The following is a 25,531-nucleotide window of genomic DNA, read 5'->3' on the forward strand; positions in this document are numbered from 1 at the left end:
CATGTGCTGGTTTAAGCAGGGGAACCTTCCGTGCCATGCATGATTTCAAACCATGACGTCTTAGTGTATTACCAACAGTAACCTTGGAAACGGTGGTCCCAGCTCTTTTCAGGTCATTGTCCAGCTCCTCCCGTGTAGTTCTGGGCTGATTTCTCACCTTTCTTAGGATCATTGAGACCCCACGAGGTGAGATCTTGCATGGAGCCCCAGTCCGAGGGAGATTGACAGTCATGTTTAGCTTCTTCCATTTTCTAATGATTGCTCCAACAGTGGTCCTTTTTTCACCAAGCTGCTTGGCAATTTCCCCGTAGCCCTTTCCAGCCTTGTGGAGGTGTACAATTTTGTCTCTAGTGTCTTTGGACAGCTCTTTGGTCTTGGCCATGTTAGTAGTTGGATTCTTACCGATTGTATGGGGTGGACAGGTGTCTTTATGCAGCTAACGACCTCAAACAGGTGCATCTAATTTAGGATAATAAATGGAGTGGAGGTGGACATTTTAAAGGCAGACTAACAGGTCTTTGAGGGTCAGAATTCTAGCTGATAGACAGGTGTTCAAATACTTATTTGCAGCTGTATCATACAAATAAATAGTTAAAAAATCATATATTGTGATTTCTGGATTTTTTTTTTTTAGATTATGTCTCTCACAGTGGACATGCACCTACGATGACAATTTCAGACCCCTCCATGATTTCCAAGTGGGAGAACTTGCAAAATAGCAGGGTGTTCAAATACTTATTTTCCTCACTGTATATATATATTATAGACTGCGTATGGTGTGTTTACTTTGTAACGTATTAAATATGAATATTTTTCTCACACTAACGCATCGCTTTGCTTCAGAAGCCCTTTATTAACCCCCCAGAGCCGTGTGGAGCACTTAGATGCACTTTTATGATGTATAGATGCACTTTTTTGGACTTTAAAAGAGAAACAATTCACTGCCATTATAAAGCTTGGAAGAGCCAGAACATTCTTTAATATAAGTCCGATTGTATTTGTCTGAAAGAAGAAAGTCATATACACCTAGAATGACTTGAGGGTGAGTGAATCATTGGCTAATTTTCATTTTTGGGTGAACTATACTGTTAATTTGATTAAAGATTACAAGGTGTGATTTGTGTCAGTAGAAACCCAGTAGTATTTTCGAATGACCGTGCTTCCCTCCCTCATGTCCCCCTGAGACGAGAGATTTCTGTATTGTGTGTCTGCGTCATCGGAGGCTTTTTTGGCCAGAGGCTCAAGACTACAGCCAGTAGTAGGAGCTAGTTCCGTATGTTTTCAACCCACCCATGTTATGGGTGGGATCTCACGATAAAACAGCGTATTTTCAGGGTGGGATCTCACGATAAAACAGCGTATTTTCAGTTTCGAGTCAAATAGTAGCCTAGTTGTATTATTTCTTCTGATACTGCCCTCTGTAACCGGTAGGCGTGGCTTGGGAGTGGCCTTGTAGGGCAGCGAAGCAAGTGCATTCTGGGAGTTGTTGTCTTTCATCCATATAAGCCAAAAATAAATTTTCTGGCTTTTCTCAGTCTAGAAGGCACCAATTTCTAAAATAATTTCATATTTCTACTACATAAATGACCCAATTTAAATACACATTAATCTTTCCAGCGGTGAAATATCCCTTTAAGTCATTTATAATAAATACTACAATATTCCATAAAAAAATATTTAGATTTCATGGTGATTTTAACCTTTTTCTAAAATGCGTAAATTTAACATTTTTAAGATTTTTCATCATCCCCAGGTGTCACTGGACTACTTATTTTTCCTAGAACTTATATTTCCATAGCCCTTTGATATAGACGTCTTTTCCCTCTAATTTCAGTTTAGCAGACACCCAGAAATATGACAGATTTACCAGCATGCTTTTTTACTTTCTATCCAATAAAACCTATTTTATTGACAACAGGTATATTGAATTATGTAATATATAATGAAAAGTGCAAAAGGAATATAAAATAGTCATTTGAATCAAAAGCAAAAGACGACCATGTACATTTGTAAAATTATACAAATAAACATTTCAACTTTATACCCACAAAAACCGCTGTCCACCCACTCTGGCTAAAATAAAGGAACCAACAGAAAAGACAAAGCAGAAGCCATAAATGTACGTGTCAAAACTAGCAAGAATTGTGCAAGCAAATGCTCCGGACGAGTTACATAACGTGGACTCGGGATCAGCTGACAAGGACGCGCGCTACGCAGAACTCGTGTGTGGTGACACCGTTAACACACAGATCAACACTACGGCCTGGAAGGGGTGGCACAATTATGGTGACCATAAACTCGTACATATTTGCACAAACCTCTACTCTTTATTGCAGAAGAAACAGCTGTCTGCCGCAGAGAGGTCAGCTGACAGTGAGCGTCATATAAAGCGCTCAGACTGGCACGCGCTGCATGCACAGAGCGCTTGCAGGTGCGAGGAGCTCGTGACTGTATATCATAGAGATAGCCGTGTGTGTAGTATATTTGCGTGCTAATGGTCTTACCATTGTTCCGCTCCCCTCGAGCAGTCCCGGGCGCTGCCGTTACCGACGGCTCTCTTGCTGAAGAGCTTCTGCAGCAGCGTCGGCATGCTCGCGCTCTATTTTTCACAAACACAACACACTCTGGGATTCCCGTTTCCACATCATGGAGTCATGTGACATATGCAGCAGCTCAGCTGAGACACCAAGAACAGAAGACTGGCAAAAACCCACGCGCGCTCTCTGCTGAGTGGACACGGATTCACAGGCGGCACGTGCAGAACGTGCTTAACGTGCCTAAAGTGTTTTCCTCTTTCTTACTTTCTTGTTGGTCATTTGCACATAAGTTTCTTATTTCCATTAAAATATAGCATCCAGTTTAAATTAAATGGATGATATAAATCGAGAATATGGTAGCAATAGGCAACATCTTCAATACATAATATTGTTCTCTAAAAAAAAAAAAAAGGTATGGAATTATAACCTCTTTAACGAGAAAAAAAAACGAATGAAATGAATTTAAAATAATAAAGAAAAATGACGAAATAAGAGAGAGGTGAAATAGATAAAAATGAGCAAATTATAAAGCTAAAGTGTTTTTTATTTTTTTATTTTTTTATTGACAACGGGCATATACAATTAATATAAAATAGTCATTTGAAAAAAAAGCAAAAGACGGCCATGCAGTTGGAAAATTATACAAACAACATTTTGTTTTGTTTTTCAACAGAGTTCCACCAAATTAATTTCACAAGTGTGTAAGAAATAAGTAGCAAAAAAAAAAAAAAACCTTAATACAACATTGACCATTTTCATTATGTGAATAAAGAATCTTGATATATTAAATAATGTTAGCGGAACTCGTGGCAAATGTATGTAATACACGGAACAAAAATACTGTCGAACCGTTTCAGTGGTCCGTCCCTTAAACCTCCCCCCATACGTCACACGTGTGATAAACATTCATACATCAGTTAATATGGTAAGTTTTTAGTTAAACCCTTTGTTTAAATAAGAACTACTTTTTAGAGTTGTGTGTTTAACAATTAGTATTCTCATTTCAGCCGAAGGCAGTGAAAGGTAAGGGACAGGTGGAGAAGAAGGCTATTCACCCATATAGCAGAAAAGCTGCATATCTGGCAAGAGCTGCCATCAAACAAGAGAGGAAAGAAAAGTACGTGTATTTCATTTTAAGGGGAATTGAAAAATTCAATAGTAGTTTGTATTGCCACGGTACATTGTTACACTTGTAAATGTAATATTTGTTTAACTACTTCTAGGTCAAAGGGTGAGAAGGCACAGCGTCTAAATTTGATTGGTAAGTTTTTTTTTTTTTTTTTTTTTTTTGCGCTGCCTTTGTGTAAGCAAGGGATTTGAAAGCTTGATTTGCGAAAGGACATTGACAAATTGTCAGTATACCGCAATGTTACCCCGTTCTAAGAACGTTTTCCTAACGTTCCCATTAAGCTATGATAACATTATTTCTGAAATTTCTGATTAGTTCTAAGTCTAGGAGCTTTCAAAACGCCCAGTTAGTTTTTTTATTGGTCATGTGAACGTCAGAGAAAACGTAATTTTGCAACCATTGTATAACCGGTACTTTTAAATTTTCCATGAATGATGTATAAATAACGTTTTGTGCTAACGTTCAGAGAACGTCATTAAAGACCAGATAATTTTGAACGGACGTTCTATTAACGTTATTGGAGAAGAACTTTTGTTCATAACTTCGAGAGAACCTTGTCAGAACGTAAGCCAAAGTTTTGATGTCTTCACTCATTTTCTACAGGTGAAAAACTTGTGTGGTTCCAAAGCCAACTGGACCCTGACAAGTTAGAATACACCAAACGTGATGCTTGCGAAATAATTGAGAGGTACAACTACTCCCAAGCAAACAAACTGTTATAACTTGTAACGTTCATAATCAGCACTGTCCTCGGTTTAGAAATGTTAGCTGTACAGTGAGAATAATCTTGGTTTAAATAAGATATCCTCCTCCTCAGGTACCTTCACCGGTTTGATGGAGAGCTGGAGCAGATTGAGCTAGCGAACAGTATTAAAGGACGACAGGGTCGTCAGCATGGATCTAGAGAAGCTATCATCAATCAAACAGTAGAGCGAGAGAGAGCTCAGTATGAAGGCATTGGCTTTGGTGAGTTTTCTACATTCTCCTGAACTTTTGTTAAGGTCTCTTTTATCATTGTTTCTTGCCTTACAGTACTTTTATGCGAGCAATCTTAAAACAGCTTGAATAAAATGGTTTCTTGCATTAGTTGGACACTATTTCTCAAAAACAAGTTTAAAATATTTAGTATAAAATTGACAAAAAAATCATGCTAATAATGCTTGTCTAAGGTCAGTACTTCAGAGCAAAAATGTGCATTCTCAAGCCATGCATAAAAAATACTTTTATTTGTTGATTCAAAGTCAACCCTTCGTTTTTAAAGGGGTGGTTTAGCTTTTCACTAAATGTAAAATAAGTCTTTGATGTCCCCAGAGTGTGTATGTGAAGTTTTAGCTCAAAATACCCCACAGATATTTTTATTTAGCATGTTAAAGTTGTCACTTTTTTTAGGGTGAGCAAAAACGCACCGTTTTTGTGTTTGTTCCTTTAAATGCAAATGAGCTGCTGCTCCCAGCACAGAGGGCGGAGCTTCAACAGCTTGTGTCCTCACACAGACACACACTGAAAATTTCAAAAACTTTTAGCCTTTATGTTCAAACAAAGTCAGAAAGATGGAGAGACTCAAGAAGAAGTGACATGTAGGCAACATTTCTGAATGGTTACTTGATGAATTTATGTAGCTTATGTGTAGTTATCGTCTAGTCATTGATTAGCATATTCTGTCTTGATAATCTATAAATTGCGTTCCCGGGGGCGGGGTTTATGTAAATTTTAGGGTTAGTGATGTCACTAACCCGGGAGGAATGTTGTGTAGTCCCTACCAGCTATTTGTTGTAGTCCTTAAAAAGCAATTTCTTTAAAAGAAAATACTCCCTTTGCTTTGAACTTTGAGTGTTGTAACTTTGCAGATGTTGTTTATGCTCAAACAGCAACATTACACACTAACTAAAGTTAGAAAGTGAAATCATATTAACACAAGCCAGTAAACGCATCATCTTAGAAGAGATGAGAAGAAATGTACTGAAAGAGTGAGACAGATACAGATATTTTGATTAAAGATTACGAGGGAACATAAAAAATAAAAATAAAGATCTGCATTGATAAATTATAATAACTTTTATTGCCATCCTGTATTGCATCTTGTGCTTGTAACGTAAAAAAAAAAGTTCTTTATTAACCTTTGGCAACAACATGCTCTAGTCTAGTGGTTTAAAAATCATCTGTCTTTTTTCCCTTTTACAGAAATCCCTGACATTATCAATTCTAAGCATCTGAAAATATTCAGGTAATTATTACTTAAAACATTCTTTTTGTTAAACGCTTTTATAGCAATTTCTGGCACAAAGCTATCTATGTAAAGTCCCATCCACACCGTAACCATGTCAAATTCGTCTAACATTAAGCCGCATTTGTTTAACAGAGAGTGGAGCGGTGACCTCAAGAAACTTCCCAACATTAAGCTGAGAAAGGTTTCAGCCAAACGCTCTGACGGCACATCGTCTGCAGTTTCACAAGAGAAACACATGGAGGAAGAGAATGAAGAAGACGCATACTCTGTACTGTGAAATCCTGCAGCTCTACTACAGTACAGATTACTGTAATGGACAACTTGCTGTGTGCAAAGGACAGAAAGAGCAAGACCTTGTGTTTTGTGCTGCTAGTGCTTTTTACTAGTAGCCATAGTGTGTTGGGTCTCTTGCAAAAATGTCTTGTTGTGAGGAAGGGAGTTACTCAAGTAACACAATACTATTAATACATAAATAAACAGACTTTGAAACAGTTTGATACATTCACTGGTTTATTGCACTGACTGATTTTTGCATGTTTCTTTTATAATGTGCATTTGAGTTGTGAACACTGATGTTGATCACCAAATCTCACTTGATCCTGACATGCCCCTGGAGGTGTTTAATTATATATATTTTTATTTTATTTTAATATATCAAGATCATCACTGCAGAAAATCACAAAATACAAAAAATGTAAAATTTGTTATTCTTTCTCTGCAAAACATGATTGCCTCCAAACCTGCATTTTAACAAATCTTTCTTGCAAATAAATTACTGCTATTCTCCTCCATACGCTTCAAAACACATCCCCCCCAAAAGCTGCATAAGTTTTTAAAAAGAACAAAGTTAACAAAAAAAATCTATATAGATCCAGTGGCTCAGTAAATGATGCATTGAGGAAAACAAATCCTAGTTTCCATAAGTAACCATTCATTTCTAACTATTTTTAGACTTTTTTTGGCAAGTCAGATAAAGCAAGAATGAGTAACACTTTATTTTCAGTGTCTGTTACATGTACTTACTATAGTAATAATAACAGTCAATTTATTAATAATTACATGCAACTAACCCTGAACCAAATCATACTCTTAAGCCTAAGCCTATAATCAAAAATGTATCTTAATTTCACCCACAGAATAGAATTGAAAGGAAACTGTTAGGTAAATGAATGGACGGTCCCTCCCTTGCCAACTGTAAACAAACTAAACAAAATAAATATATCTAGAAAAAATAATACACATTTATGTCACAGAATCGGTCAACAATTTACAACCGGTCTTTACACAGATCACTGAAAATAAGTAAATGTGATAACGTGATAAAAGAATACAAGCTATTTATCAATGCATGTCTGTTCCCTAGTTTGTAACACATCTTTGGTTCATTTAGGTTCTTGAATTGAACTCTATTCCTTTGTAAGGTGACTCCCTGATCCAAGAACTCAGCTGGAGGAAAGACAACTGAGGTAAGAGCCAAAGTTAAAGAGGATTGGTTTAATTAAGACAGGTTCCTTGACTTGAATAATCACTGCTGTGTAACTGCCATGTTCACCTCTGGTTCTCGGTCACAGAGGAGAGAACACTTCAGAACAAAGTACGAATATAAGAATTTCTTCGTTATTTTGATTGAATCTAACCAGTAATCGTATATGTAGGTTATAGGACAGGGCTTTATATTCAACTTAGGACACATTTCTCAATACTCGTCACTTTTTCAAAAGTCTTCACACAGTACAGCACAACAGCATCTATGTGGGCTAAACGTTGGATCGTTTATCATTGCTTGCAGAAAGCCTTTTAAACGGTAGATACCTGTCATTCTTGTATTTTATAATTTTACAAATGTATTGATTGAGACGTGTATAAAGTGCTTTGGTACTTTTAGTGCAGTTTGAACGTGGAATGAACTGCTGTGCCAAAGCTGAAAGTTGGTTAGGAGAACTGAGAAGAGTTTTGAAAAAAGAGACCAAAGTATTGAGAAATGTGTCCTAGCAATTGTAAAAAAAATAATAATTTTTTTAATGCAATGACATGCCTGCGGACTCGCAAAAAACATGAGGGTTGTTCAAGCTTGAATGGCTCAGATGGTAGGGAAATCCCTTATTATACTATTTAATTATGGATATGGGGTATGATTATATGTGATAATGTTTTTACACCTTGTCATAACAAATGACATCATTCCACATAATTAATGTTTTAATTTCATATACATCTATGAAATCTTATATAAGGTTATCCTCCTACAGGGAAAATAAAAAGTGCTTTTGTTATTTTATGTAAATCACATCACTTACTTTGGTCAAATACAACCTAGAGGAGCCCTTTACTAGACTTTTCTGAGGTTTCAGGGCACCAAGCATCCATGATCAAACAGGAGTCACCTCCACACCTCCTGTGTTAGTTTGTGTTTGAGGTACGGGAACCTCCACTGCCCCGTGCGTGCCGTTGCTGTGGGTGACCGGGGGCGGCCTGTTCTCTCCGTTGCGGACGGTTTCGGGGCAGTTCTGTACAAAGATGATCCTGTTGAAAGCCTTTAGCTTCCTCCAGAGCTGCAGATAGACTTTGCACTGAATGTACATGAAGATGAGTCCTCCAACAAAGCCAACCGCCACCACGATGAGCTTAGTCCAGAACGGCCACTCCAGCACCCCTACGGCATTGAGAGGGGACAAACGCACCAACGCTGTGTGTGCAATGAGAGTATGAGCATGGCATTACAGCACTATATCACTATATTACTATCCAGCTACTCTAAAGTAGAATCACATCCCACACTGTTACACTGGGATTGCCACTGACACATTCAAGCATTACAGCACTATATCATTGCATTAACAGGGACACTAAGTCATTTAGAGCTTGATGATTCCTTAGCTCTTAGGCTACGTTCAGACCGTCGGTCCAAATCCGATTTTTGTGCATATCTGATCAGATTTAGCAAGTGTGAACTGCAAAAAAAAAAAATTCTGGAAACCCGTTTCAGTCTGAATGGTGTATGTGACTTTCTTACACCACGTAAATGTCAGATGTTGTTAAAGAAAACATGCTGAAAGTTGCTGCTGGAACAAGGTTGTGTTGTTGCAAAGTGCCGGACGAGCAGAAAATGACAATATAAACGGAGACATGTTCAGAGACTGGCGGAGACGATAGCATAGAATAAAGCCATGCAAACCAGCCTCCTACGGCTGTGCCGCTGCCTCAGAAGACGTAGCAGTCGGCTACACATTGTCATGTTGTAAATAAGACAACTTCTGTATTGAAAACCCCTCCATGTTGCGGTTGTTGTTGTTGTTTTTGGCGTATGCCTACCAACGCAACGTCATTGTCATTGAAACCGATGCAGATATTTCGGAAAACGAAAGAGCGGCATGGGCACACAAATCAGATCTGTGATACACAATGAGGAAGTCAATTATTTTAGATCAGATTCCAATCGGATACACAAATAATCGGATTTGGACTGACAGTGTAAACGTAGCCTTAGTCGCCCCCAGTTGTTTTGACCTTTAAACAAAAACTTTGGCCCAGATTAATACATTTTTTGTTTATATATCACTGCTGCTTCACATTCAATAGCTGTTCAGGTTTTTATGTTATGCATTTTAAAGTTTTTTTTTTTAAATGCATAATTTAATAATAAAGTCCAAATGACATTTCAGCCATTCTGGTGCTCTAGAAAAGCAATATGCAAATTACATAATATTATAGTAGTAATATTCCATGGTTATTTTAGTATTATTTAAATACTATTATAGTATTTATTCATATTTTTAATTAGCTTTTATTTTTTATTCTAAGTTTTCATTTTAGTTTTAGTTTAAGTTAGAGATGCACAATATATCGGCCACCATATCGGTAATGGCTGATACATGTTCATTTTTTAATGTTGTTATTATCGGCCCAATAAGAAAATTTTGCCAATATATTAAAGCCGATAAATAATGGATTATTTCCTTCAGCTGAGACACTTCAGATGTGCACTGTTCGCCATGATGGTTTTGAATTGCTTAAGATATGATGAAAAAAGGAAAATACAGTGCAACATGTGCAGCGCAAGTCTGTCATATAGGCTACAATAAATTATGAGAACATTATAATAGTGTGCTTGGTACATGGCTTTTAATGGTGAGACTTTTGTTATTGTAAAAATTATATAAATCTTGGAATTACATTTATCGGTTAATATATCGGTTATTGGATTTCAAATATAAAGAATTATCGGTATAGGCTAAAATGTTCATATCAGTGCATCCCTAGTTTAAGTAAATATTTATATAGCTTTAGTTTTAGTAAGTTTTGTACTTCAACTTCTTTCAGTTAGTTGCCAGGGCAAAGTTTTTTTGTGTTTTAAGTTTATTTTATTTTACTAAAAATGTTCAATTTCAATTACCGGAAACACGTTTAACAATATTTTTTCCCCCTTTTCATGTGAGTTTACATAATTTTAAGCCTATTTTGACACAAGTACTGATCATTCCTTATGAGTAAAATAAAAAATGACTTAAAATAAGTTTAATTAAAGCTACTTTACAACACTGCATTTCACCACTATATAATCACTAATAACTAGATGCTGATTGTTCAATACAACATTCCAGCTGTACTAAGCTAATTTACATATTAACCTGAATAACACTGCATTGCACCTCATGTCCTCAGGCAAACATTTATACCTCTGCATAAAAATATTAACTATTGTGTATTTTTATATTTTTATCAAATAAAAAAAAATCTGTCACCAAGACAAATTCCTCGTATGTGTAAACATACATGGCGATAAAGCTCATTCTGATTCTTATTGTGTAAGTTGTGCGTGTGACAGTGTCTACCATTGTTCTTGCCTTGTCGGATCTCTTCAGCCGTGCGGTCAATCAGAACGTAGAGTGACCAGATGACACACACCACAGCCGCCAGGTGAAAGACCACAGAGCAGAAGATCTTCCGTCGCTCGCTCTTAGTCATCTGTAGCTTCTCCCACTAAAGAAGAGACAGAGAACAAAGGAGCTTCACTTCCATTAATGTTATTCTTCTTTCCTTCCCGTAATAATTTTTTTTAGCCACAATGTGGCAGCACTAGGATATGTGTGTGTTCTGACAAATCTGCACAATAACCCTCGAGTTTATTTTATTAGCAGTGTTTGCTAAGGCAAGCATCACTATTATTACTGCTCATGCTAAGGGATTTTTTTTTAAACAAACCCCCTAACCTTTAAACGTTGGTGTGTAACTCGCTCATCATTTGTGCAATAGGCATAAATGAGCTACTTTTCTTTTTTAAATTATTGCTTTTTGTTCCATAAATATGCTTAAAAATGATGAAAGTCACTGAAAGAGATTGTACTGCCATACACACCCAAATGACACACTATATATACTATGTACATATGCACTATACAGTCAACCGTGTAGTGTATGAATTTTGTACGATTTTGTCAATAAACATCGGAGTCTGATAGCACATGTTGCTATGGAAACACAGCACACAGTATGGTGTGATGATCAAGCTTGGGAAGCAGGCACGAAAGTGTAAATTATATGTGCTTTTCGATTAGATTTGTTCAAAATACAATGATATTTTGTAGTTCTGAAATGTCCACTGGAAGAGGTTTTTAAAAAATGTCAAGCCAAAGACAATTTGGTCTATTGCATATTGCGTTAAGTTTGCATTTTAAGCCTGGCCTATAAAAACATGCTTATATTACCATATAAATTTATTTATATATTATGATGCTTACATGATACACCATTAAAATGATCATTAACGATGTACAGAATCAATCCGCTTGTTAAGTCGTGATGTAAAGAATACTGTTTACGGGTTCAAGCTTCTACTCGTTTCACTTGAGAATACTATTGCAACCGTTGTTTATGAGCACTATTTAATCATATTACACATTTAAGCTAAGCATCTAAACATTTACGATGTACACTACAGTGTCCGTGCTCACAGCATCCTGGACACAAATATTTTAATTTATAAAAGATGAATCACAGTCTGGCCATCTGGGATTTCGGTATAGAAATAAATGTTAGGATCATGATTTTTCTGTAGCATTAAATCACAACTTGAATGTATATTAGCACCGTTCTTTGTGTTCTTTTGGCATCTGAATGAGAGTTTGGACCTAGAAACGATGACACACGACATCAGACTTAATGAGCGGATTTCTTTGCGTAGTATACACTAACATTATATACTATACTGTATAGTATGTTCACCAAGGCTGCATTTATTTGATCAAAAATACAGTAAAACAGTAATATTATGAAACTGTTTTCTATTGGAAAATATTTTAAAATCTATTTTCAGCATTACTCAGTCTTCAGTGTCAAGATCCTTCGGAAATCATTCTGATATGCTGATTTGATGCTCAAGAAACATTTCTTAATATCAATGTTGAATATTATGGATTTTTTTTTGGATTATTTGATGGACAAAAAGTTAAAAGAAAATTTTTAAGCATTTATTTTAAAATTGAAATCTTTTGTAACATTATAAATGTCTGAACTGTCAAGTGATTCATTTAATGTGTCTTTTCTGAAGAAAAAAAAATCATTTTTATTTTATTTTTTAAATCTTACTGACCCCAAACTTTTAACTGGTAGTGTATTTTAACATGGGAGGTAATTTTGATGAATTTTGCTTGACTTTAGCTCCGGTTACGGTTAACATAACACTGTTTTTTTTGTTTAATGAAACAAGCCAGGCTTCTCTATTTTGATGATTGGATGATCTCTCAAAGGGGAGGGACTTTACAACCAAGCCAATAATTGAAATTCAAAGGCAGTCACACAGCTAATTGAAATAAGCTAATCTTGTTTCTTGTATATTGTAATTTGTAAAAGATATGAAAAAGTAAATTTCTGAACAATTAATTTCACTGTTTAGTAGTATATATATTCTCCACTCTTTAAAAACACCACATGTGTTCAATAAAACAGAGTCTGAGCTGTTCATAGACTTGCATATGTGTGTGTGTTACCTTGCGCAAAGGTTTGAGGTGTGTCTCCATGATGAAGTCATATTTGCACAGCTCACAGCAGCGTGTATCGGAGCTCTTGATCCACTGGTGCAGGCAGGTCTGGTGCACAAAACGCAAACTTCCTGTACAGTGGCAGGGGGTGATGAGTGGACACTCTTCATCACCTTCACAGTGACAGATCCTGCACAAGCAAAAACAGATCAACCTCTCGCTCCTCCAACCTCTCTTTGACATCCATCTCAATTTCATTTCAATCTTTCAATTTTATGAATATTTGAGTTTACATATTGCCAAAGCATTATACACAGAACAAGTAATGGCAAGAAAAAGAAATATATACAACAATAATAAATAACAAACAAAAAAATAAAAATAGGAATGGTATTAAAATAAAGTTAAGTAATGAATGGAAATAAGATAAAACTCCCAGATATGATCGTCCTCATGTGAGGCACCCTAACATTTAAAATAGATCAATTTTTTTCTAAACACTAAGAAAAAAATCATATAATGAATCTAAAATTAGTTTCTATTAAGTTACATTATTATATATATTTTTCTTTTCAATATAGTAATTTACTGTTACATTATTTGTTTATTTATTTAATTTCAATTTATTTTTATTTATTTATATTAATCAATATGTTTTCATTTTAATTTAATTTAATCTATTTAATAGCTTAATAACTAACTACTTTTTATTTTAATCACATTTTTTTATTAATTTAATCAAATTAATTAATTTACTTGTTTCTTTTTTTTTACAGTTTTTCCTCTGGACTTTTCCACGGACCCCCTGTCACTCCCTTGAAACCCCTGCTGTCATATATGTACATGGATGGCATTTGATTGTATTGATCAAGGCAGTAGTTTTCTGAGAGTGTGCAGCTTTCTCTTCCTCTTTCTCACCTGCACACCTCTTGTTCATCATCAGTGGATGCTTGTGGCGTGGCGCCATTTTGATTGGTGGGATTAGTGCATTTACAGGGGGATGGGACAGACATATTTGGATCTCCTGAATCTCGCTCCTCATATGTCTTTGTAATAAGCTCCTTCTCCTCACTTCCACTCCTACTAGTACCATGCTCACTCCCTTTCCTGTGATTGGCTGCCTGGCTTTGGCCCCCACGCTCCTCCCTTTTTGACAACAGCTTTTTGTGGGCGTTGGTGTCGGGATCCTTGCACAGAGGCGGCTGGTTCTCTTTCTGCCCCTCGTCAGAGTTGACAGACATGAGCTCGATGTCGCCCCGTTCCTCACGAGGATGCGTTTGCGCGTGTCGGCTGCCACTGCGTCTCCGTCTCGCTTTCTCGCGGCTCCAAGAACGAGCTTCTCTACAGCGTTGCTCGTCTTCTGAGGATGAGTTAGAGTGTGTGTGCACTTGCTTATGCGATCGGGAATGTCTCGTCTGGCCCACGCACTCCTTGGCACACCCAACAGACCCGGTGGTATCCCGTCGCCGTCGAACACGACGCTTGGCTTGCCGCTTCGTGGTGGGGGCAGGATCGGAGGCCGGGTTAATCGGCATGACGGGTGTAGTCTGATCTGAACCATCTACATCAAGTTTAGTGTAACCACTAGAGCTGCACAACACACACATATAAAAACAAAAGGGATGAAGAAGACACAACACAGCATGAATTGACGAGTGAAAAACATAATGGACAAATAAAAGTGAATTTCTTTTGAACTGTGGATTTTTTTTTCCTCTCATTGGCTTAATTTCTCCTTGCAATCCACTGTTCAATAATTGTTGTTAATACAAAACCCCAGAAAAAAATGTGGCATTCAAAATACAATGTAATTTCTTTAACATACCTTCACAGGTATGCATTCATACATACAAAGTCTGAGACTACAAGACTACAATATTTTTAAATTTTGTGTAATGTGATTTAATCCAAAATGTTTTATAAACTATATTATTCTATGTTGTATTCTTAATTTAATTAATTAAAAACTGTTTTATAAATTATAATATTCTATTTTGCATTCGTAATTTAATTTAATACAAAATGTTTTATAAATATAAAATTTTTTGTTCAATTTAATTAATTTATAAGTAATGAAATTATAATCTTTTATTACAAATTACATTGTCGACAGAAAACATTTACTTACAAATTTGATTAGTGACCAAGAAATAGTGCAGAATGCTAAATATTTCTATTGATTGTTCAAAATCCTCTATCTGTCTGCTTATTTTACAGTTTATATATATATATATAAAAAAAAATCAATTGCAAACTTGTGGTCTCAGACCTTTTGGACTACACTGCATTTACATCCAAAGACACTGACATTCATTATGACTTGTTCCATAAAATCACATGATGTGCAAACATGTAGAAGAGCAAAGCACCAATCGTAAACATCCCACGGCAACGGTCTATGACCACACACACCTGCATATGTCTTGGGAGGAGGCTGTAACTGATGTCTGAGAGACGCTGTTCAGAGCGGCTCCTTGGGTGGAACTGCTGGCCTGAAATAGTGCAATAATAATATACACTTATACAATATACACTGTCATTGGGGTTGCTTTGAATAATGATGCTGTGGGTGTGTGTGATACCTTAGATATACTGCTGGATCGACTTCCTGATCGCCCAGGTGCCTTCTCACCCTGATGGAAACAAAGAGGATTAATCATATGCGCGCTCTCTCTCATCCACATTGAGGCCAAACCTTTATAGTCGTACTACAAAATACTTTCTCCTATCTCAACTTAAAGTGTACAATCAACTATGACCCCTGTGGAACTTTCACATTTATCTTATTTGCAGATGCTTTTACACAAAGCAACTTACAAATGAGTTATGAAAACTTTGCTCTGTTTGTCTGAGCATTCTGCCACAACAACACAGGCTCAACCAATGCCATGAGTTTGTCTGTTGGCCTGTATTAACAAATGGCAGACAGGAGGAGTATATGCAAAACCTGTTTAGTACTTTTGCAATTCAGTTTGGTGAAGCTAGTAGAGCAGATATTACAAGCACGCAAATAAAGAAAATATGGCTTTTAAAGCAGGGTTTCTGTCACATGTTTGAACAGATCTTTAATGTGACTGCAGCTTTAAGACAAACCAATCCTATTACTAAAAATAACAGTGGCATCGTAAGACCATTTGCGTGCACACATATGTGTGCTCATGGAAACTAACGACCACAACTAATATTTTTGGGATTGTTACAGTTTTTCCACAAACATTTCTTGAAACCTTCACCCATTTTCTCAACTTTAAACACAAAAGCAAATCTTCAAACTACATTCACAAAACCACTGACTCTTCTCTTCTTGTCTCGGAAACCATTTCACCTGTTCTCAAAATCAAACAAAGCTTTCAGATCATACACACATCAGTCAATACGTAAACACTACAGAGCTTTCATTAGACACTACATCAAAAAATGGAGAACACAGAGCATCCAGAGCATGTAGTTACAGAAAAAAAGTTTAATGTATACAGAAAACAAATTTTGCAATTGCATAAAAAAGTATTGTGATCGCAACTTAGTAAGGGAAATACATTGTATTCTCTATGTACTGCAAGTATAGTATTCTTGTATTGAATATTGTATAGTATTTCATTTCTGTATATTCAGCACTTGCATACTGCAAAAATGCAGTACTCCAAAAGCCCAAAAGGTCAAAGAAAACTCTAAATGAAAATCAATGAGAGATTCATTCTGCCTCAGCATCACGTCTTCGTCTTCCTGAGAACCTTTTCCAAATCACAGGCAATGTTGTCTCTTGCCAGGCAAAAGAAGTTTGACAACACTCTCCAAACCTTGCTCTTTCTCGTCCTCATCCTCTTCCTCCTCGTCCACCACCTCTTACACATAGGCTGTGTCCGAAATCGCATACTCTCTTGAGTAGGTGCTTATTTTGAATAAGTAATTACTTCACGACCGCTAAAACAGTATGTTCTATATAGTATAAATGTAATCTGGATGTACTACATTCGCGATGCTGTTATTATCATGTGACCTTCCAGCGTCAGTTACGTCGCTTCACTGCCATTCACAAATCCTCTCCCGTGGCCTCATGGGATAGTAAAGTGTCCATTCTTGCCGGAAGAAGTAGGTCATCTGGGTAATTTTTGCCTACTCTTGTATGAGAAACTGTGAATTCAGACATACTACTTTTACACATACTGTTTTTCGCCTACTATATAGTAGGGAAGTGTACGGTTTCAGATGCAGCTAAACTCTTCCTCCTCTCACAATTGGTTTGATCACATCATTAGAAACAAGTGTGAACAATTTTGAGTCGTTTTGTGTAAACGATGACAACAGTGTTGTAGCTCTGCTCAACTTTTTCCACTTGTGTTTACCGTTTTGCCACACAAGTGCATCACAGTGCAAAATGTGTTTTAGTGAGTGAGAATGTGTTTTGCAAAAAGAGTGCGTGAGATTTGCAAAATGGTGTTTGACTGCCCAAACTTGTTCAAGGTTTTGCAGAAAGAGTGAATTATTCGACCTTTGAGAATTTGGTTCAGAGAATGGGGTTTAGTGTCGTAACAATTGAGAAAAATAGTAATAAAAAAGAAGAGCGAATTATTCAGGTCTTCATTCATTCAATTGTATAGAGCTCTGTTTAAAGTCAACATGGAAACTTATTTAAGTCTTTCTTAAGGCACATTTGATTGTGGACGATTAATCAGAGTATCTTATTCCCAAAAAATGTCTTTGTAATCTTCAATCAAAATGAAATAACTTGCTCATCCTCTGAACTGGCCGTACAAGCTATTATATTACAGCGTATTTGATCAAAAATACACTACAAATAAATGTAAACTTAATGTCTTGAAAATAGAAATATTGTAAGATTTATTTTCAGTGTTGAAAACAGTTTGTAACATTATAAATGTCTTTACTGTCACTTTTGATCAATTTAATGCATCCTGAAAATTGGTAATTTAAAAACTAAAACTAATTTCTAAAAAAATCTTACTGACCCCAAACTGGTATGGCAGTGTAATGGTAGTGTATAAACTAAGACCTTCTTAATCTGCACAGCTCTGGTTTGGCTACAACAAGTTTAGAAATCAATATAAAACAAAGGGAATTGTTGACCTCTGATTTTTTTTTTTTTTTTAAATGCTGAATGCTTTGTTTTGCCAGGCGGTTTTGAAAACCAAGCTTTATTAGCATTTACTGCCTCCATGTGCCTCAGGCAGAGCTGATTCCTCTTGGGCTTTTGGTGGGTCCACCTTTGTCTCTAGTCCACACCTGGCCCATGATTAACTTAACCATTTTTCTTTCAAGCTAACATACAAGAGCATACACACAAACTTCAATGTCAGTCTGAGAACATTTAAGGTGTTGCAAGCAACATATCAGGCTTATGCAGAAAAACAAGTCAGACTATCATGATTGTAACTTCAACCAACAAAAGGTTTTTTTTTTGTTGTTGTTTTTTTTACAATAGACCTAGCTGATGAATATAACAACTTTGAATTTGTTATCAAGCAAAAAGTTCCAGTACTTTGCTCTGTTTTTGTATTTAAAAAAACGTCTATGTTGTTTAGCTGATGTTAGTAAGGCTAGTATTGAGCTCTGTTCTCTCTCGACACTATATCGCTCTGAATTATTTATGTGAAAGTCAACAGACACCAACATCTGATCAGCTCATAAATATTTAATTCACCCGCAGGGTTGTTTTTTAGCGAGCATGCATGTGCAAATGCATCCTTTGAAGGAAAATTATATGTTCTCTGATTGTTTGACATCAGTCAAACATGATGATCATGTTTGCGTTCACACCTGAACTCCAACCACGGCATTCCCAAAGGCCCCTGGAGTTCACCCAGAATGCACCACTCAACCAAACATGGTTTTTGCCAAGAAACAGAAGTCAGTGATCGAAAGTCAGTTCAACAAAAACACAAATATTTCTCATCAAAGTGCACATTCATTTTATTGCTCCATGTTGCTACTCCTCAACAGTTGTCTCTTATATGTGTCTGTTTTTATTTTTCCTAAGGTATTTTATGCAGAACCATCTAAACTAAAGCTGACATTTATATAAAACATCACTAAAAATTCCATTACACCCCCTGAGTTTTGAAAGAGCAACATCTGAGCAAATAAAATTACTACTCTGGATGCTTTCCACTGGCTTTAGAATTAGATTCAAGTGGTGTGTAATGCACATAATGGATTTACTTTCTACATAAAAGCCTTAGCTTCTGTTCTGAATGATGACACTGCTTCCTCGCTGGAAAAATAGTGCTCATTCATCCAGTCTAGAGTTTCTATACTCTGGCCACACGTGTAATATGACCTTTTTATTGATAGATTCTCCTTATCTATGCAGTCTTCTAATATATAATACACTCTAAAAATGCTGGGTTGTTTCAACCCAAGTTTGGGTCAAATATGGACAAACCCAACCGTTGGGTTTAAAAAAAAAAAGAAAAAAAAAGAAAAAAAAGTAACGGTTGGGTTTGTCCATATTTGAACCCAACAAACAACCCAGCATTTTAGGATCACAGTTCTTAGTATGGTTAGTATAGTATGGTTGCTTATTACAGAGCGCTATTAAAACAAATGTACCTTAATATAAATCTCATTGAGGGCTCTGACAAAGTTTCATGACCTTAGTGAATGTCCCCTTACAATTTTTCAAATCTCTGTTACTACTTCTACATCTGAGGACAAACATGAGAAATAAAACGCTCCTGTCTTGCTCCTGCCCTGAGAATCCAGGTCACAGTAAATGCTGACCAGAATGAATCTACTAGAACATTCTAAAAATGCCCTGTAAAGGTCTAGAGTATGAAACATAGAAAGCCCTAATATTTTTAGCCTTGACCCTTAAATACTTAGGCTCAAAGATCAAGTCAATGTTCTAAGATCAAGGTTCATAGGTCATAACTACTGTTTGTCTCTCCAGTCAGTATAAGGCATGTTATATCATTGCTTAAACAAAACAACAACATTAAATAAACAAAAAGTAATTTTGATCATGTGGAAGACACAAGAAATGCTGCAACACTTTCCATGGATAGGGTACAAATTGGTATTTGGTGTCCCATACGATTAGAGGCCCAAATTCGTCTCTCTCTTTTTTTTTTCTTTTTTTATTGTAAGAAATAGATATTTAAAACGATATACACTACAGGTTGGGATCAGTCAGACTTTCTTTTTTTTTTTTTTAAGAAATGAATGTTTATTCAGCAAGAAATGTATCAAAAGTGACAGTAAAGACTTTTACATTGTTACAAACATCTCTATTTCAAATAAATGCTCTTTTGAACTTTTGCTCTTCAAACTTAGAAACATTCATTTGTCAAAAAAAAAAGTTTTTCAGCATCACATAATCCTTCAGAAATCATTCTGATATGCTATTTTGGTGCTCAAGAAACATTTCTTATTATTATCAATCAGTTGTGCTGACTAATATTTTTGTGTAAAATCTGGATTTTTCGATGAATAGAACGTTTTTAATGACCAGCATTTCATTTCATTGAAATATAAATGTCTTTACTGTCGCTTTTGATTAATGTGCCCTCACACTTTTAAATGGTAGATAGCCTGTATACAGATAAAGTTACCAACTTTATCTGTATATATATATCGCTTTGAGTACATGTATGCAGATAAAGTTGGATATACATTTAGTAGTTGTCAAATGTAGTAAGTCACTTAAATGCATTAAAATGCATAACGGGATTTACAATTTCAGTAATACCACACAACCTAAGCAGTTTACCTGAAAAGTTAATTGAAAGCTATGCCGTAACATCTTTATCATTAGAGCCCTAGTGTGCAAGCCAAAGGCAAGTATAATAAGGTATATCATTTCTTAAAACTCATCTCCATTACAAGTACAATTATGAAACAATAATCGAGAATCACACAACCAGAAACATCCAAACTGACATTCACTTACCCATAAATTCACCCCTGTATGTTCTATAAGCTACCAAACTGCCGATCAACTCTGCTTGCTCGGAGTTGCTCCAAATGCCGATGCATGTAAGAGCTCACACATGCATGTTTATGTGCTAGATAGGGCTGGATTAGCTCGAGCTGCTTCTCTGAGGTATAATCTGTAAGTGGTTTGTCTCTGGTCGTGCATTCATTTAAATACACACGGAAATAGGCTAACACACGGTTTCAGTGTTAAATCCACTTTTTTAGGAAGTTTTCTAGCCATGTCATCTGAAGTTCTGCCTTTCTGCTTCAGAACAACTGTTATTTTAGATAAACCTGTCAGTGTTGGATCCGTACAAACTTATGAATGCAGGTGCATATACAATTGTGACCATCCCTAGTGATTTGTGTTTGTTTAAGAGGCTCTGGCTCTGGCTGGCATTCAAAAGCTAACTATAGACACAGGTGCATTATGGGATAATGGGCTGATGGGATACACCTGGTCACAAACTACTACTCGCACAGAATCACAAGCAAGATAGTAGCACAAAGATGCAATATTTTGCTGGTCCAGATACAAGGAGGCCTCTTTAAATGAAAGTTAATGGAGCAGATGCCTCAGTGTGTTGAGTTAACTCTTTCCTGTAGTCATCATATAATAAACAATATGATGATCAATACTACCAACAAAACTGTTTTACCAATAATCTTTATAATCTTGAATTTTTTTAATCACCTGCAAAATGCAGAGGTGCCATATGACAAACTAATGCAGAATTGATGTATTAATATCTTTGCATCAATCACAGTACAAACCAACAGCTGCCAATAAGCATGTCGGGAGCAATGTTGACACAATATAAACAGAGCCACAACACTGAACCTATTAAGACACTCCAGTAGCATACATATTCAGAGCAGGTTAACAGCCACTTTACATAATCTGCTCATTTGCTATACATATACATATACACTGGCCACTGTACGCATCGGCAACAGCACCAGATACACACCTGATCAAAGTTATAAAATACACCTCAAACACAAAAAAAAAATCAAGCAACAATGACAGTGACTGACAGAGAGACAGATGACACACTGTATAGGACCTACAATAAAAACACAATGAATTATTTTTACACTGTGTAAACATTCGACTACAAGATTTAATAACACTTAATAAAGGTATCTTCCACCATACCTTTGTACAAAAGTGCAGTTCAGAAATATTTTTCGGGCACTCTAGTGTACATTACCAGTCAAACGTTTTGAAACACTACGATTGTTTAATGTTTTTGTCTCTTATGCTCACAAAGGCTACATTTATTTGATCCAAAATACAGAAAAAACAGTAATGCTGTGAAATAGAATATAACTGTTTTCTATTTTAATATATTTTACTGCTGTCATGGCAAAGCTGAATTTTCAGCAGCCATTACTTCAGCCTTCAAAAGTCAGGCTTAATATTTGTGGAAACCGTTATACATTTTGTCAGTATTCTTTGATGAACAGAATGTTAAAAGGAACAGTATTTATTTGAAACGGACATATTTTATATATATGTATATATGTCTTTACTGTTACTTTTGATCAATTTATTGCATCCTTGCTGAATAAAAGTGACTGAATACTGAAGTAATGGCTGTAAAAAATGAAATCTGCTTTGTCTTCACAGGAATTATTTACATTAAAATACAGTAAATTAAAATAAAGTTTCACAATATTACTGTTTAAACCAGTAATCTAATTTATCATAACTAGTAGATGGAATTGTATTGATGTTTCGAACTATGTGGAATCAAGTTTTAAAGAGAAAAGGTCAGGACAGGCCACCAGGTACCCATCACGGTGCCAAGAGAATGTGCTTACGTATGTGTGTTAGTGAGTGATCACAGGTGACATCTCCAGCAGAGAGCACAGTGGATTAGACGCCCGCTAGAGAGAGAAAGAGCAGCTAATTCACAGAAATGGAACACGTGAAATGCACATCACACGCAACAGTACACCTCCAACATATGGGAGGTCTGAGAGAAAACCATATTATAAAGAAAGTAATAACTAACGTGTTTGCTCAGTGCTCAGTTCTTGGTAGGTGATAATGCTTTCAAGAATTCAGATCGCTGCATCTTCATTACAGTGCCTGTGAGGCATAATTAGGCATCACTGTTACTTAAGCTCATGTTTAGCGTTAAGGATTTGCATAAACCCCTAACCTTTATCAGTAAAGTTCGGCACATTCCTTATCCTACACCATGTGTGCTACTGACATGAATGATAGAAGAGTGCTGTGGAGAGGTGTACTTTTTCAGGATTTCTCAGTCTTATGACTCAGGCCTGTACTTAAATATATCTAGGGGCCAGAATATCATAGAGACTTGCTCTTTTGACTTAGGACCAGTAAGCAACCAACTAGCAACCTCCCTTAACTTCAATGCGATGAAAATTCTTAAATTCTGAATTTCGTCCAATTTTAGGCATGGTATTCCATTCAAGACATGTCAATCTTTTATGTATTATATTTCAAGTTATATGAAATATAAAAATGGCTAAATTCACTTTAAAACTGCGTTCTTTCATTGGCATGAATACTAATTTGTTCAAATGTTTCCATTCCATTCATGACTAAATTGGTAATTGGTTCAGGGTACAGCAAAGCAATGTCCAACACACACACACACACACACCACAAACACACAAGGTTTCAAGTCAATAGGACCAGAGCATGTTATTAAGTACATTTTAGATGGCGAAAGACCGCTGGGTGACCACATGTTTACACAAGATTACAACAAATTTGCAAAGGCATGTTTAACTAGTGCACTCTCTAGGCCATTCAACAATATATTCTGATGTTTGCAACAAATCTGTCCCAAAAGTGTTCTTTCAATGGCTAAATTATTTCTGGATAACGCAGCCAAGACATACTGAAGATAGCTTTAGCCAGACATTTACACACAACCAATGAGTTTGCTTTACTTTTCCATGTTGTTGAAGTTTATCTAAAATAGATCATTGAACAGCAGTGTCAGTCCCCAATTAGGTGTGCAGAAAACAAAAAAAATTCTAATAATATTTATATTTTCTGTCCATACAAAATTTCACAAATATAACATACAATTCTGCTTGTGGACTAAGTGTACAACTAAGTGTCTAAAACAACATTCTGGATATATTACAGATTTGATGCCACAATCCTGGAAATATTTGGCAAATCTAGTGTCTCAAAAGGATTGGAGCTGGTGATTTTAGGCAGCACTTCCCATTTTTGTGTGTGATTTGCATAAGGCGATCAGCGAATGGACTGTGGATGTGCATCATACATCTTAAAAATGTCCTGGATATTACAAAAACACACACAGCTAAAACAAATACATGCTGAAGCAATGTGACAAAAGAGCATGTGTGATATACAATATACTTGAAAGAAATGTCAATGACTCTGAATAGGCTGAAATATATGTAACAGTTTACATATATGCTTTGTTTTACATCTTACAGTTCTATTTATAGCAGCAATTTCTTTTCCAATACAACAGCGTCCAGCTCTAGGCTATATTTCTGTTTACATAAGATTGAGTCTTTTTTTTTATCCTCACATCCGAAAATTAAAGCAGAAGGATTTGCTTGCTTTTGGCATTTAAATCTCACAGATTAATGCAAACTAAGTATCACATATCTTATTACAGAACAATACTCTTAACTTACAACTTGACCCCAATCTAAACAGTAACCCTGATAAAAATGTACCATTGCCTCACAGAATCCATTAAAATACCAACTAGTATTTTCAGACTATAGTAACCACATGGAAAACCATGGATGGCTATACCCCTACCTTCAACATAACTAATTGCTATGAAACAAACTATGGTATTTGTTATGAAAACTCCACATACATTACATATTCACATAACGGGTACTTGCCTCATTCTCTTTACTCTTGTCTCTTTTCCGGCTGGAGCTGTTGCCATTCTCCTTAGTGATGGGCACAACTGATATCTGATGCACAGGCATGCTAGCAGTGCTCAGGACTGCGGGATACCTCGCTACCTTCAGCCCACCAAAGACAACCGACTCACATCATCCTGTGGGTCGGCATGGAAACAAAATATGACCCGCTCCAGAGCTCGTATCCACGCTCCTACAGACACACGCATGAAATCAGGTATCCTGGTTGAGATCTCAGACTTCAGCTGCAACAGAGGGAAACATCCAGAGAGCTGGTCGTCACATCCCCCCCAAAAAAAGCTTAAGCCAACCTCTCTCGTTCTACCTGTGTGATCTGTGACAGGGAGAGAGAGAGAGACAGACAGAAAGAGCTCATTTAAATGTTACTCTACCTGAGAGCTGCAGTGATGCCTCAGTTTGTGGATGTGTGTGTGTGCGCGTCTGTTAACCTGACCTGTAAACATGCTGCTGAGAGGACTTAGGGGTTATTTTAGCTCCAAATCTCCTCCCTCCAGGAGCAGCGTGGGATGGAGCTGCGAGCTAATCAGCTTACAACCCCAGGGGCTTCACAAAACCTCGGCTACTGTAACACACAAACACACACGCTCACACGAACATGGGAAGACACACTGGACCGAGCAAACTAGCTGGTAACATTTGAACTGTCAAATGTTTAATTAAATTAAAACAGTTGAGGAGAGCTTATATAGACTCAGTTTGCAGCGAAACTAAATTATACTGGAAGGACTAGTATATGAAACAGACAACCAATAGTAATTGTAATATTCTCCTCAGCCTCGTTAAATATTCATGAGCTGCAGAA

At 36.4% G+C, this 25,531-nt stretch overlaps 3 protein-coding genes across 8 annotated transcripts in view; 1 reads left to right on the plus strand and 2 right to left on the minus strand.

Moving 5' to 3' along the window:
• The window catches only part of fnip2 (folliculin interacting protein 2), a 28,526-nt gene extending 25,813 nt beyond the window's left edge, over positions 1 to 2,713 (minus strand). For 2 of the 4 annotated variants that reach the window (XM_084401914.1, XM_084401913.1), the window contains exon 1: positions 2,505 to 2,713. In XM_084401914.1, coding sequence (XP_084258040.1) covers positions 2,505 to 2,590 — 86 coding nt within the window. In that variant the 5' untranslated portion in view covers positions 2,591 to 2,713. The remainder of the gene's footprint in view (positions 1 to 2,504) is intronic. The other 2 variants (XM_084401912.1, XM_084401911.1) reach the window with 1 other exon arrangement.
• A 647-nt stretch (positions 2,714 to 3,360) lies between these two features.
• Positions 3,361 to 6,719, plus strand: tma16 (translation machinery associated 16 homolog). The gene is made up of 7 exons (XM_084401919.1): positions 3,361 to 3,462; positions 3,545 to 3,654; positions 3,761 to 3,798; positions 4,270 to 4,354; positions 4,484 to 4,632; positions 5,848 to 5,890; positions 6,026 to 6,719. The coding sequence occupies exons 1-7, from the start codon at positions 3,460 to 3,462 to the stop codon at positions 6,168 to 6,170; spliced, it is 573 nt and encodes a 190-aa protein (XP_084258045.1). The 5' UTR covers positions 3,361 to 3,459; the 3' UTR covers positions 6,171 to 6,719.
• A 643-nt stretch (positions 6,720 to 7,362) lies between these two features.
• On the minus strand, positions 7,363 to 25,159 carry marchf1 (membrane-associated ring finger (C3HC4) 1). 3 transcript variants are annotated; one of them, XM_084401918.1, is made up of 8 exons: positions 25,101 to 25,159; positions 24,685 to 24,953; positions 15,453 to 15,503; positions 15,283 to 15,362; positions 13,789 to 14,460; positions 12,880 to 13,060; positions 10,738 to 10,873; positions 7,363 to 8,579 (listed from the first exon to the last, which is right to left on the minus strand). In XM_084401918.1, exons 2-8 carry the CDS (start codon positions 24,772 to 24,774, stop codon positions 8,263 to 8,265), a joined length of 1,527 nt encoding a protein of 508 aa, XP_084258044.1. In that variant the 5' UTR covers positions 24,775 to 24,953; positions 25,101 to 25,159; the 3' UTR covers positions 7,363 to 8,262. The 3 variants fall into 3 exon arrangements, with proteins under 3 accessions (XP_084258044.1, XP_084258043.1, XP_084258042.1); XM_084401917.1 differs by having other exon boundaries at positions 7,914 to 8,579; positions 10,726 to 10,873; positions 24,685 to 24,901; positions 25,101 to 25,154; XM_084401916.1 differs by having other exon boundaries at positions 7,923 to 8,579; positions 10,726 to 10,873.
• Between the last annotated feature and the right edge of the window lie 372 nt (positions 25,160 to 25,531).

This window comes from Rutilus rutilus (assembly GCF_951802725.1).
Source record: "Rutilus rutilus genome assembly, chromosome: 2".
NCBI classification, from domain to species: domain Eukaryota; kingdom Metazoa; phylum Chordata; class Actinopteri; order Cypriniformes; family Leuciscidae; genus Rutilus; species Rutilus rutilus.

Bases quoted from the DNA above. Each gene is read 5' to 3' on its own strand.
- marchf1 (XM_084401917.1), bottom strand. From the start codon at position 24,774: ATGCCTGTGCATCAGATATCAGTTGTGCCCATCACTAAGGAGAATGGC. The intron at 15,363-15,452 runs GTATCACACACA...GCACTATTTCAG, and splicing joins GATCCAGCAGTATATCTAAG to GCCAGCAGTTCCACCCAAGG. The intron at 13,061-13,788 runs GTGAGAAAGAGG...TTGCTTGTGCAG, and splicing joins GATGAACAAGAGGTGTGCAG to GATCTGTCACTGTGAAGGTG.
- tma16 (XM_084401919.1), top strand. The intron at 3,799-4,269 runs GTAAGTTTTTTT...CATTTTCTACAG, and splicing joins ACAGCGTCTAAATTTGATTG to GTGAAAAACTTGTGTGGTTC. The intron at 4,633-5,847 runs GTGAGTTTTCTA...TCCCTTTTACAG, and splicing joins GTATGAAGGCATTGGCTTTG to AAATCCCTGACATTATCAAT.